We start from the raw sequence: 14,745 nt of genomic DNA, 5'->3' as shown, positions 1-14,745 counted from the left end.
CACCAGGGAAGCCAAACCAGAGAACCTGTACTTTAACCTGTTATCTTGAATCTCCGAGTTGCCCTTCATCACAGCCACCTCTGTTCTAAAGAGTGCTCTTAGTGTTGGACGTCTCTAAGGGGGCAAATGAAGTCAGTTCCTCTGGGAAGAGGTTAAGTGCCCAGGCAAGATCTCTAAACCAGGGCTCTGGATTTGTGGGTGGGGACACAAGGAAGCTACTCTGTATGATGGCCCTGCTCTAGAAGCCCAGTTTTTGGTTAGTGTAGAACAGCAACCTGCAGTCATCTCAGCTTGTCTCTCCTGGCAAAGAACTACCACCTCGGGAGCCAGGGCAAGTGTGGTCAGCACCCGAGTATTCTCAGCATGCTGCAACCAAGGCAGAGTCTCTGTTCCATGTGTGGAAACTGGGTAGAAGAAGGAGCTCCCACCTCTTACCCATACTTTCCCACATGAAGCCTCAGTCACAGGTGGAAGGGGGCAGGGTGAGAAATGCTGACATTATCCTCTCAGGAAGAAATCCCTCCTCCTGGGACCCAGGGAGAAAGGGAGCCCTGTGCTCTCAGCTCCAGCAGTCTGGAGTTGTCTCTCCTTGGTTCAGCTGACAGTGGCGAGAGAAGGAATAGTCTTGCTTAAACACCATGGACTCTCCTTTCTTACCAAATTTTGATAGATTTCTTGAATAGATCTTTCTTCATTGGCTGTTGCTCTTAGAACCATTTCCATTTCCTTTTGTTTTTTTTTTTCATTTTCATTTTTTTTGTTTAATACTTTTCACCAGTTTTGTTGGAGAGTGGGACAGGGTAGCATCTTACGTTGCCATGTTGGGAATGGATCTCTGATGCTGTAGTTTATGCTATTAGCGTAGCTGAGTGTTGGATATGCTATTCTCAGAAAGTTAATATGACTGGAGACAAGCCTTTCAAAAGTTCTGAGGACCCATAACAGCAACTGTTGTCATAACAGCTGCTAAGAATAATCAGAGAACAAAATGAATGAACGGTAAGTTACTAGCTTAATTTCTTACTAGATGTAAAGATCTGCAAAAAAATTGGATGACAGGAAAACTAATGATGGACTTGAATTTGTGATTTGACTATAGAGAGAGAAGAATTCTGGGAGCAAATGTGTGATTTCCATGCATTCCAGGACCACCACCATTATACAAGACCCTAAGAATCCAGGACATACGAAGACATTTACTTTTGACCTGGCATATTGGTCTCACAGTGGATTTCAAAAGGATAAAGATGGTGTGTTTATTTCAGCAGATCCTGGCAGTAAATTTGCAGGCCAGGTAAATTACTTTAAAATAACATCAATGGAAGTTTTTTTTTTTTTTTTAAGTGTTAACAATATATTAGTACGTTGATTTTTTTTATGAGGTCCAAAAGCATAACTGTTGTCTAAATAATTCTTTAGATGCTTAAGTTTGTTATTTTTTTGATGTATTTACATGTTTCAAAAAAGGAATATTGGTCAAGTCAGTTATATTTTCCTCTCTGATATAAGCAAAATAAGCCAAACTTGTGTGGCACTCGGCATTTGAGAATTTTGGTTTATCGAGTATTTAACATGTGCCATACACTATTCTGCCTGAAAGTTGCTCAGAATTTGGTGTAGGGAGACAGGCAAAAAAGTGCATTCAAATGTTACAGGTTCTATAAAAATATATGTGGGATACAATGGGGTACAAAGGAAAAGTGGTCATTTCAATGTGGATAGAGCTCATTAACCTGCATAGATCTATGTGTTTGTAATTTCCACTTTGAAAAAATTTCAACCATAATTTCTCCAAGTATTTTTGGCCTCCCCTTATTCCTTCTATGACTCCAGTTACATGTATGCTTAAGATTTTCCCACAAATTACTGAGGCTGTGTGCATTTCCTCCCAACCTTTTCTCTCTGTTCTTCTTGTCTACTCATCTTTGAAAACTCAGCTCAAAGATTATAGCCTTTATTCAGTTCAGTTCAGTCACTCAGTCGTGTCCGACTCTTTGCGACCCCATGAATCGCAGCACGCCAGGCCTCCCTGTCCATCACCAACTACCGGAGTCCACCCAAACTCACGTCCATCGAGTTGGTGATGCCATCCAGCCATCTCATCCTCTGTCATCCCCTTCTCCACCTGCCCCCAATCCCTCCCAGCATCAGAGTCTTTTCCAATGAGTCAACTCTTCCCATGAGGTGGCCAAAGTACTGGAGTTTCAGCTTCAACATCAGTCCTTCCAAAGAACACCCAGGGATGATCTCCTTTAGAATGGACTGGTTGGATCTCCTTGCAATCCAAGGGACTCTCAAGAGTCTTCTCCAACACCACAATTCAAAAGCATCAATTCTTCGGCACTCAGCTTTCTTCACAGTCCAACGCTCACATCCATACATGACCACTGGAAAAACCATAGCCTTGACTAGATGGACCTTTGTTGGCAAAGTGATGTCTCTGCTTTGTAATATGCTATCTAGGTTGGTCATAACTTTCCTTCCAAGGAGTAAGCGTCTTTTAATTTCATGGCTACAGTCACCATCTGCAGTGATTTTGGAGCCCCCCAAAATAAAGTCTGACACTATTTGCACTGTTTCCCCATCTGTTTCCCGTGAAGTGATGGGACCAGATGCCATGATCTTAGTTTTCTAAATGTTGAGCTGTAAGCCAACTTTTTCACTCTCCTCTTTCACTTTCATCAAGAGGCTCTTTAGTTCTTCTTCACTTTCTGCCATAAGGGTGGTATCATCTGCATATCTGAGGTTATTGATATTTCTCCTGGCAGTCTTGATTCCAGCTTGTGCTTCTTCCAGCCCAGCGTTTCTCATGATGTACTCTGCATATAAGTTAAATAAACAGGGTGACAATATACAGCCTTGACGTACTCCTTTTCCTGTTTGGAAACAGTCTGTTGTTCCATGTCCAGTTCTAACTGTTGCTTCCTGACCTACATATAGGTTTCTCAAGAGGCAGATCAGGTGGTCTGGTATTCCTATCTCTTTCAGAATTTTCCACAGTTTATTGTGATCCACACAGTCAAAGGCTTTGGCATAGTCAATAAAGCAGAAATAGATGTTTTTCTGGAACTCTCTTGCTTTTTCCATGATCCAGCGGATGTTGGCAATTTGATCTCTGGTTCCTCTGCCTTTTCTAAAACCAGCTTGAAAAACAATGGTTGCTTAGAAATAAAATTTAAGAAAGATAAAAAAAAATAAATAAAACCAGCTTGAACATCTGGAAGTTCACGGTTCACGTATTGCTGAAGCCTGGCTTGGAGAATTTTGAGCATTACTTTACTAGCATGTGAGATGAGTGCAATTGTTAAACCACCCCTAAAAATACTCTGTCAAATTTTTCTGACTTCACAAACTCACTGAAAGAATTTCATAGGTCTCCTCAGAATGCACTTTGGGAACCACTGTCCTAGAGCAATCAATAAATAAATTTATCAAAAAAAGTAATGAGTCAACTGTGGGAAAATGAAATTATGAAAGAAACTTGGAACATGGCAGGAAAAGAATGGGAGGGAAAAACAAAGAGGAGATGAAATAAGCAGAACACAAATAGCAAGATAGTAGATTTAATGCCAACCATTGGTTATTATATCAGGTGTAACTAAACATGCCAATTAGATAGTATAGATAATCAGATTTGATAGGTAAAGCTAGATCCAACTATGTCATCTTAAGTGCACACATGCTCAGTTGCGTCCCACTCTTTGCAACCCCAGGGGCCTGAGGCCTCAAGGCTCCTCTGTTCAAGGGATTCTCTAGGCAAGAATACTGGAGTGGGCTGCCAGTTCCTACTCTAGGGGAATCTTCCTGACCCAGGGATGCAACCTGAATCTCCTGTATCTCCTGCACTGGTGGGCAGGTTCTTTATCACCGAGCCACCTAGGAAGCCCATATCTGTCTACACAAACACAATTTAAATATAAATAAATAGATACTCGTGTTAACACTAAGAAGAGGAAAACTACAGATGCCATATTTACATCACACAAAGTAGACTTCAGAACAAGAAATATTTCATACATACCATCCTAAGTGGTTATGTACTTATTAACAGAACTTCAAAGTACACAAAGCAGAAGCTGATGGACACTGAAAGAGAAATATTCAAATCTACCATTGATTGGTGACTTCATCACTCCTCTCTGAGTAATAGAGCAAATAACCCCAAATCAATATTACAGATGACCAGAACAATATTATCAACCTACTTGACAACTATAGAACAATTTTGCTACCCTCCGTTCAACCACAGCACTACACACTTTTTTTCAAGTGAGCATGGAACTTTATGGTAAATTATATTCTGGATCATAAAATTAGTCCCAATAGATGTAAGATAACTGAAATCATACAAAGTATCTTCTCTGACCACAGTGGAATTAAACTAGAAAGGAATGACTGAAAGTTATTAGGAAACTCCACTAATATTTATAAAATTACAGTCTTCTAAATAATCCATAGGTCAGGCAATAAAGAATACAGGAAATTGGTAAATATTTTGAACTGAATGAAAATCAAAACATTTATCAAAATTTGTGGGATGCAGCTAAATCAAGGCTTAGAGCATTAAGTGATTATATTAGAGAACAATCTCAAATCAACAGTCTAGGTTCCTCCACCTAAGAATTTAGGGGAAAAAAAGTATAGAAAAAGCAAGAAAGGGATTAAAAAAGACTAATTTAAGACAGTAAAATAATAGATCTGATAGATAGAGTGCCTGATGAACTATGGATGGAGGTTCATGACACTGTACAGGAGACAGGGATCAAGACCATCCCCATGGAAAAGAAATGCAAAAAAGCAAAATGGCTGTCTGAGGAGGCCTTACAAATAGCTGTGAAAAGAAAAGTGAAAAGCAAAGGAGAAAAGGAAAGATAAGCATCTGAATGCAGAGTTCCAAAGAATAGCAAGAAGAGATAAGAAAGCCTTCCTCAGCGATCAATGCAAAGAAATAGAGGAAAACAACAGAATGGGAAAGACTAGAGATCTCTTCAGGAAAATTAGAGATACCAAGGGAACATTTCATGCAAAGATGGGCTCAATAAAGGACAGAAATGGTATGGACCTAACAGAAGCAGGAGATATTAAGAAGAGGTGGCAGGAATACACAGAAGAACTGTACAAAAAAGATCTTCATGACCCAGATGATCACGATTGTGTGATCACTCACCTAGAGCCAGACATCCTGGAATGTGAAGTCAATTGGGCCTTAGAAAGCATCACTAAGAACAAAGCTAGTGAAGGTGATGGAATTCAGTGGAGCTATTTCAAATCCTGAAAGATGATGCTGTGAAAGTGCTGCACTCAATATGCCAGCAAATTTGGAAAACTCAGCAGTGGCCACAGGACTGGAAAAGGTCAGTTTTCATTCCAATCCCAAAGAAAGGCAATGCCAAAGAATGCTCCAACTATCACACAATTGCACTCATCTCACATGCTAGTAAAGTAATGCTCAAAATTCTCCAAGCCAGGCTTCAGCAATATGTGAACCGTGAACTTCCAGATGTTCAAGCTGGTTTTAGAAAAGGCAGAGGAACCAGAGATCAAATTGCCAACATCCGCTGGATCATGGGAAAAGCAAGAGAGTTCCAGAAAAACATCTATTTCTGCTTTATTGACTATGCCAAAGCCTTTCACTGTGTGGATCACAATAAACTGTGGAAAATTCTGAAAGAGATGGGAATACCAGACCACCTGACCTGCCTCTTGAGAAACCTATATGCAGGACAGGAAGCAACAGTTAGAACTGGACATGGAACAACAGACAGGTTCCAAACAGGAAAAGGAGTACGTCAAGGCTGTATATTGTCACCCTGCTTATTTAACTTATATACAAAGTACATCATGAGAAATGCTGGGCTGGAAGAAGGACAAGCTGGAATCAAGATTGCCGGGAGAAATATCAATAACCTCAGATATGCAGATGACACCACCCTTATGGCAGAAAGTGAAGAAGAACTAAGAAGCCTCTTGATGAAAGTGAAAGAGGAGAGTGAAAAAGTTGGCTTACAGCTCAACATTCAGAAAACTAAGATCGTGGCATCTGGTCCCATCAATTCATGGGAAATAGATGGGGAAACAGTGGCTGACTTTATTTTTCTGGGCTCCAAAATCACTGCAGATGGTGATTGCAGCCATGAATTAAAAGACGCTTGCTCCTTAGAAGGAAAGTCATGACCAACCTACACAGCGTATTAAAAAGCAGAGACATCACTTTGCCAACAAAGGTCCATCTAGTCAAGGCTATGGTTTTTCCAGTAGTCATGTATGGATGTGAGAGTTGGACTATAAAGAAAGCTGAGTGCCAAAGAATTGATGCTTTTGAACTGTGGTGTTGCAGAAGACTCTTGAGAGTCCCTCGGATTGCAAGGAGATCCAACCAGTCCATCCTAAAGGAGATCAGTCCTGGGTGTTCATTGGAGGGACTGATGTTGAAGCTGAAGCTCCAATACTTTGGCCTATGCGAAGAACTGACTCATTTGAAAAAACCCTGATGCTGGGAAAGATTGAGGACAGGAGGAGAAGAGACGACAGAGGATGAGATGGTTGAATGGCATCACCGACACAATGGACGTGAGTTGGAGTGGACTCCAGGAGTTGGTGATGGACAGGGAGGCCGGCCGTGCTGCAGTTCATGGGGTCGCAAAGAGTCGTACACAAGTCAGAGACTGAACTGAACTGAATGATATGCAGATTGAAAATGAAGAAGTATAACTACTTGCAGACAACATAATTATCTATGAAAAAAGCCCTAAGGAATCTGCCAAAAAAGTGGAGGAAAAGCTACTACAGTGAATAAGTTTGTTAACCAAGGTCAATATACAAAAACTGATAAAATTCCCCTATGCTACATGCATGCTTAGTTGTATCCAACTCTTTGTGACCCAGTGGACTCCAGCTTGGCAGGCTCCTCTGTCCATGGGATTCTCCAGGGAAGAATAGTGGAATGGGTTGCCAGTTCCTCTTCCAGTGGATCCCTACCCAGGGATTGAACCCACCATCTCCTGTGTCTCCTGTATTGGCAAGAGGATTCTTTACCACTGAGCCACCTGAGAAGCTATCTCTCTATGCTAGCAGTGAGCAATTGGAAATTAAGATTATAATTTATTTATGTATTCAAATCCCTGGTGGCTCAGATGGTAAAGCATGTGCCTACAATGCGGGAGACCTGGGTTCGATCTCTGGGTCAGGAAGATCCCCTGGAGAAGGAAATGGCAACCCACTCCAGTATTCTTGCCTGGAAAATCCCATGGACTGAGGATCCTGATAGGCTACAATCCATGGGGTCGCAAAGAGTCAGACACAACTGAGAGATTTCACTCACTCACTCATAATCACATATAATTACAAGATCCAACCAGTCCATTCTAAAGGAGATCAGTCCTGGGTGTTCATTGGAAGGACTGATGCTAAAGCTGAAACTCCAATACTTTGGCCACCTCATGTGAAGAGTTGACTCATTGGAAAAGACACTGATGCTGGGAGCGATTGGAGGCAGGAGGAGAAGGGAATGACAGGATGAGATGGCTGGATGGCATCACCAACTCGATTGACATGAGTTTGAGTAAATTCTGGGAGTTGGTGATGGACAGGGAGGTCTGGTGTGCTGTGATTCGGACAAGACTAAGCAACTGAACTGAATTGAACTGAATTGTAATTAAGATTGTAAAATATTTACAGCAACATCAAAACCATGAACTAGTTGGTTAAATTTACAAAATCTATGCAAAATCTGTGCACTATAAAAACATTAAGAAGAGGAATACAAATCAGAAGACTCAACATTATTAAGAAGTCATATTGATCAACAGATTCAAAAAAATCTCAACCAAAACGCCAATGGTAACTTTTTACAGAAATTACACTATTTCAATAATTTACATGGAATTGTAAAGGACTTACAGTAGCCAACATTAATTTGAAGAACTGAAACCCACTGTAGACAGATCTACAATAATCAAGACAATGGATAAAGAAAATGTATGTGTGTGTATATATATATGTATGTATATGCAGTTCCGTGCTTAGTCACTCAGTCATGTCTGACTCTTTGCAACCCCATGAACTGTAGCCCACCAGGCTCCTCTGTCCATGGGATTCTCCAGCCAAGAATCCTGGAGTGGGTTGTCATGCCGTCCTCCAGGGGATCTTCCCAACCCAGGGATTGAACCAGGGTCTCCCGCATTGCAGACAGATTCTTTACAATATGAGCCACCAAGAAATATATATGTATATATACATATATGCACATACATATATAGACAATAGAATATCATTCAGCCATTAAAAAGAAGGAAATGCCACCATTTGCACCAACATGGATGGACCTTAGGGACATTATGCTAAGTAAAATAAGTTGTACAGAGAAAGAAATACTTACTGTGGAATATTTTTAAAAATGAATGTGATAACAGAGAACAGATTGTTGGTTTCCAGAGGCAGGGGGTTAGTGTTTGGGGGTGGAGTTGAGGGGGGTGAGACTGGTATATGGGTGAAAATGGAGAAGATCATCAAAAGTTACAAACTTCCAGTAAGATAAATAAGTCCTAGAGATGTAATATATAGCATGGTGATTATACAGGTGCTTTGCTTTATTGCACTTTTCAGATACAGTATTTGGGCATTTTGTTTTCACTAATTGAAGGTTTCTGGCAGTCCTGAATCAAGCAAGCCTGAGTCAATTGGTGCCACTTTCCCAACATTGCTCACTTCATGTCTCTGTGTCACATTTTAGTAACTTTCCCAAATATTTAAAACTTTTTCTTTCTATTTCTCATAGTAATCTGTGACCAGTGAACTTTGATGATACTATTACAAAAAGATTATGACTCCTTGAAGACTCAGATGATGGGTAGCATTTTTGAGCAGTGAGATATTTTTAAACTGATATATCCATTGGTTTTTTTTAGATGTCATGCTATTACACAATAAATTACAGTATAGTGTAAACATAACTTTTATGTGCACTGGAAAACCAAAAAAATTGTGACTCATGTTACTGCATTACTTTCTTTATTGTGATGGTTTGGAACTGAACCCATAGTATCTCTGAGGTATGCCTGGAGTTAACAATCCAACGTTGTATATTAGAAGGTTGCTAAAAGAGTAGATCTTAAATGTTCTCATTGAAGAAAAAAATGTTTAACTCTGTGAAGTAATGGGTGTGAACTTCTGGTATTCATTTCTCAATAAATACATAGATCAAATCATTATGCTATACATTTGAAACTATTTAATGTTATGTGTCAGTTCTATCTCAGTTTTCAAAAGACAGTTTTAAAAGACTGCAAGAATTGTGATAGTTGACCTTGAACTTCAAGTGGTCTACTCGACCATGGAACATGTCCAGGGAAACCACAAACCACTTTTAACACATTCGATCAGTCACAGCACCTTCTCCATACACTTCATAAATTTTTTTACTTTTCTTGAAATAATACACACAATATGCCAAAATGTTGCTTTTATTTTTCCATCTTCAATATTAAAATGGTTATACAAAAATTCACCAATTTCTGATAAGTTTTTCTAAATGTACACTGAGATGACAACTGTCACAATGCAATGTAACAAAATTGTTTCAAATGAAGTTAAAGACTATTAAGGACTACTACAACCATCTTTTAGATAAAAAACAAATGAACACTTTGGTCAACCCAATAGAAAACACTTTGGCTGGTCTGTGTCCCTTGGAGCCTTGAAATGTTTGTCTAATTGCTGAATTTTAAAGACCTAGCCCATGTTTTGTAAAATACATAAGTCCATTACTGATGGGTACTAGCTAGTTGATGGAGAAGGCAATGGCACTCCACTCCAGTACTCTTGCCTGGAAAAATCCCATGGACGGAGGAGCCTGGTAGGCTGCAGTCCATGGGGTTGCTGAGGGTCGGACACGACTGAGCGACTTCACTTTCACTTTTCACTTTCATGCACTGGAGAAGGAAATGGCAACCCACTCCAGTGTTCTTGCCTGGAGAATCCCAGGGATGGGGGAGCCTGGTGGGCTGCCGTCTCTGGGGTCGCACAGAGTCGGACAAGACTGAAGCGACTTAGCAGCAGTAGCAGTAGCTAGTTGAAGATCTGCGGTGATCCCATGGTGATCAGTATCTTCCAAACTGACAAATCTATTTTTGGTTTCCAGCTTTATTCCATTGGTTCTAAAATAGCATATGAGTTATATTTCAAGTAAGTTGAATGATACTAATTAAGGTGGAATTCATCAAAACCAGAATGTTAGATTTTAAAAGTACTGTGAAAAGTCTGTGCTGAACATAATACCTGCAATTTTCTTTCCAGAAAGAGGTTTTTCATGATCTTGGCAGGGGAATTCTGGACAGTGCTTGGCAAGGCTATAATACTACTCTCTTGGCCTATGGGCAGACTGGCTCTGGAAAAAGCTATTCCATGATTGGGTTTGGTGCAAACAAGGGTATCATTCCAAATGTGTGCGAAGAGCTATTTCAAGCAATTGAGAACCGGGACAAAAATCAAGAATACCAGGTATGTATTATTCTAGAATCCCTTCTTTAAGGAAAAAAAATTTTTTTTCATTTTGGAAATTCTTTGCCCCCAGTGGAAGTTATCAGTGTATCTATTTAGGATAATGTTAATTTTCCATACCAAAATCCTTATATCATTACAAAATCAAATAAAATGTTGAATTTTTCTGGTTCTATGGAGGCAAACTCAGGAAAATATTTTTTAAAGGCATTTTGAGTGTCATAGAAGCAGACATCTTAAATGATGACAATAACAAGAGACCTCTGTGGAGTCTTATAAGACAAAACCCTAGCCAGCTCAAGTTTCTGGTTCCCTTTGCTCCCCTCTTCTATCAAGGTGTGTTCTCCTCTTAATTTATTCTTATTTCTAAATTAAGAATATTATCTTGCTTCTTAATTGTCCTAACATAGCTTCTTACTTTCCCTAGAAGGTGAAATACCCCACACAGAAAACTCTAGTACACTGATGAAAGAAACTGATGAAAACGCAAATAAATGGATATGCAGCCCATGTTCATGAGTTGGAAGAATTAATACATTTAAATGCCCATACCACTCAAATTTATCTACTGATTCAATACAATCCCTATCAAAAGTCTAGTGACAAATTTCACAGAAGTAGAATAATTCTAAAATTTGTATAGAACTGCAAAGATCCCCAATAGTCAAAACAATCGAGAAAGAAGAACAAAGCTGAAAGCATCACACTCCCTTGTTTCAAACTGTACTACAAAACTATAGTGATCAAAAAAATATGATACTACACTGCTATATTTAAAATGGATAACCAAGAAGGACCTACTGTATAGCACATGGAACTCTGCTCGATGTTATGTGGCATCCTGGACGGGAGGGGAGTTTGGGGAGAATGGATACATGTATATGTACAACCGAGTCCCCCGCTGTTCACCTGAAATTATCACTACATTATTAATCAGCTATACCCCAGTACAAAATAAAAAGTTTTTTAAAAAGTGAAAAATAATTATAATATTCTTCAATGTCAATTACTCACCTTTTCAAAAAGTGTTTTTTTATGAAGTTTGCTCTGATTTTATCTTTTTCTTTCAATGGTAGGCTTTTAAATACTTTCTCTGGAATTATATTTTCAAATATCTAGGAATTCATTAAATTTTTAAATTAAAGAAAGTATGATACTGGTACAAAAATAGACACAGAGATCAACAGAACAAAACTGAGAGCCCAGAAATCAACTCATACATACATGGATGATTAATTATGAAAAAGGCGTGAAGAACATGCAGTGAGAAAGGAGAGTCTGTTCAATAAACAGTGTTGGGAAAATTGGCTAGTCGCCTGCAAAAGAATGAAACTAGACCACTGTCTTATATCATAGGGTTTCCCTGGTGGCTCAGATGGTAAAGAGTTTGCCTGTAATGCAGGAGACCCAGGTTCAGTTCCTGGGTCAGGAAGATCCCCTGGAGAAGGAAATGACAACTCACTCCAGTATTCCTGCCTGGAAAATTCCATGGACAGAGGAGCCTGGCAGGCTATAGTCCATGGGGTTGCAAAGAGTTGGACATGACCGAGTGACTAACACTTTGCTTCATCTTATACCATACACAAAATTAACTTAATATGTATTAAATACTTGAATGTAAGACTTGAAACCATTCAATTGCTAGAAGAAAGCATAAGCAGTAACCACATTGAATTCTTAGCAGTGTTTTTGTGGCTCTGACTCAAAAGTAAGGGAAAGAGAAGCAAAAATAAACAAATGGGATCAATAAAATGAAAAACCTTTTGCACAGAGAAGGAAACCATCATTAAAATGAAAAGGCAGCCTATTGAATGGGAGAAGATATTTGCAAATCATATATCTGATAAGAGGTCAATTTTCAAAATATATAAATAACATATACAACGCAACAGCAAAAAAAACAAACAACCCAATTTAAAAATGGGCAGAGGACCTGAATAAGCACTTATCCAAAGAAGATATACAGATGACCAATAGGGACATGAAAAGATGTTCAACATCACTAATTATTAGGGAAATGAAACTCAAAACCACAATGAGATATTGTTACCAAAAGTGGGCTAACTGCTCGCTGCTCAAAAGCCAGTATAGATGACTGCACAATTTTTTTTTTTTTTTGTCTTTTGTCTTCATGAAGTGACGTGAAATGAAAGTCGCTCAGTCACGTCTGACTCTTTGCGACCCCATGGACTATACAGTCCATGGAATTCTCCAGGCCATAATACTGCAGTGGGTAGCCTTTCCCTTCCCCAGGGGATCTTCCCAGGGATGGAACCCAGGTTTCCCGCATTGCAGGCAGATTCTTTACCAGCTGAGCCACAAAGGAAGCCCAAGAATACTAGAGTGGGTAGCCTATCCCTTCTCCAGTGGATCTTCCAGACCCAGGAATCAAACCAGGGTCTCGCATTGCAGGCGATTCTTTACCAACTGAGCTATGAGGGAAGCCCGTTTATCTTCATACTAGTTTGCTTAATTGGTTGATCCACAGCCTTTATTATATATTTACCTTTACTAGTGGGATTTTTCGTTTCCTAAAGATTCTTACTGTAGCCTTTTCTTTTTCCACTTAGAGAGACCTATTAACATTGCTTTTAGGGTTGACTTAGTATTGATAAATTCTTAGTTTTTGCTTGTCTGGGAAGCTCTGGAAATGGAGGGGCTAGGGTCAGAGCCAGGTGTGAGCTGAGGCTTCTCCTCTGCTCAGTGGCTGTCACTGCCCAGTAGGGGGCGGCGTTGAGTCCCCAGTTGCCAGAGCCGAAGCCTAGAGGGTTGGGTCCCAGATGGCTCCTGCATTCTAAGTGTGCGTTCTTCCCCCTCCCAGCACCAGCAACCTTACCCGCAGGGGGCAGCAGTGCTGAGACAAGATGGGGTGGAGTGGTTGCTCGGCTCTGGCTGGGGGCGGGGCTCGCCAGGGCAGTTGCAGGAAACTGACCAGAGTCCCATGTAGTTTTAATCCGTCTTCTGTGCCTTGTTTCTGGAGTGAGCAAGTGTGGGGACGTTCTTAGGAGTGGAGTCTAGGTTGCTTACAGCCCTCTGTCAGTCCCACTGGTTTCCGGCCCCGCTAGGGGGACTCATCCTCCTGGTGACAGATCCCGGGCTGGGTTGCCTGTTGTGTTTTCACACCTCTCACTCCCTTCAAGCCTGCAATATCTCTCCTCTTCTGTGTCCCTCCCAGGGGAGCAGACCCCAAACGGATTCCTTCTCTTCCTTTCCTACCTAATTCTGTGTGGATCTCTTCTACTACCTTGGTTGTGTAAGAGTCTTTCAGCCAGTTTCTAAATTTTGGTGAGAATTGCTCCATGTGTGGATGTGTTACTGATGTGTGAGTGGAAGGAAGTAAGCTTCATGTCCTCCTATTCTCCCATTTTGACCTTCCCTCCCATTTGTTCATTTTAAAACTGTGATGCTCTCTGAAGCTAGCTGGAAGTTCTTGGGAGGTGGGGTTTGACTGGCAAGACTCACCGAAGGGTGACTAACAGGCAAGCCAGCTTTTCCCAAGGAGGGTATAGTGGCGGCAAAATGTCAGTGTCTCAGAGCCTTTTCTCTAGACCAGAGTCACTGAGTTTCCTCCCATCTTCTGTTTAGGAGGTAGGAGATTGGCTAACGTTGCTCCAAAGGCATGGTAGGGGTAAAGACCAATCTTTTTCTCTGCATGTGTTCAGATTGGAGAGTGAACAATAAAGAAAAAGCCTTTTTTTCTGGTCACAATCGAGACCAAAATACACACACACTTTGGTACCTGTACCTGTTTTTAGTTTATGTTAAGAACTTCCTCCATGTCATTAAAATTATTTCAGAATCTCATATTGCATGTGAAATTGAGTGTTGCTATTTTAATATTTAGGTTTTTCCTTTGTTGTACATTTATGTTGTTTCCATAGTCCTTTTTTTTTTTTTTTGTCCCAAAGGTGACTGTTTCAAGAGAATCTTAATTTACTTTATGCTCTTTCCTATACAGGTTACATTCAGCATGCTGGAAATTTACAACGAACAGGTAATAGCGATTATATTTTCTGACAGACAATTCTAAGTGATTCTCTGCAGCTTAAAAAATGGCAGGGGCTCTCCCTCATCCATCCTGCAGATAAGTCAACACCCGTTAGCCTGGTATCGGCTATCCAGCCCTAACCTACCTCACTTTAACTGGGTTCCACTTCGTCTTATGGCCTTCTACCTCCACACACTCCTTGCATCAGCCACATAGAACCTTCCTCTCTTTCCCAATATGTCCTCTCCTACATCTGTCCT

At 40.3% G+C, this 14,745-nt stretch overlaps 1 protein-coding gene across 1 annotated transcript in view; it reads left to right on the top strand.

Moving 5' to 3' along the window:
* LOC147356802 (kinesin-like protein KIF28P) overlaps nucleotides 1-14,745 on the top strand; it is a 78,612-nt gene that overhangs the window by 6,963 nt on the left and 56,904 nt on the right. The window contains exons 2-4 of the mRNA XM_086342931.1: nucleotides 1,100-1,294; nucleotides 10,273-10,497; nucleotides 14,456-14,491. Of these exons, the coding sequence (XP_086199057.1) occupies nucleotides 1,100-1,294; nucleotides 10,273-10,497; nucleotides 14,456-14,491 (456 nt within the window). The remainder of the gene's footprint in view (nucleotides 1-1,099; nucleotides 1,295-10,272; nucleotides 10,498-14,455; nucleotides 14,492-14,745) is intronic.

This window comes from Bos grunniens, chromosome 16 (assembly GCF_055505025.1).
Source record: "Bos grunniens cultivar Pamir isolate PY7600 chromosome 16, Bosgru_T2T1.0, whole genome shotgun sequence".
Classification (NCBI taxonomy): Eukaryota; Metazoa; Chordata; class Mammalia; order Artiodactyla; family Bovidae; genus Bos; species Bos grunniens.
This window is presented reverse-complemented; position numbering and strand designations above follow the sequence as displayed.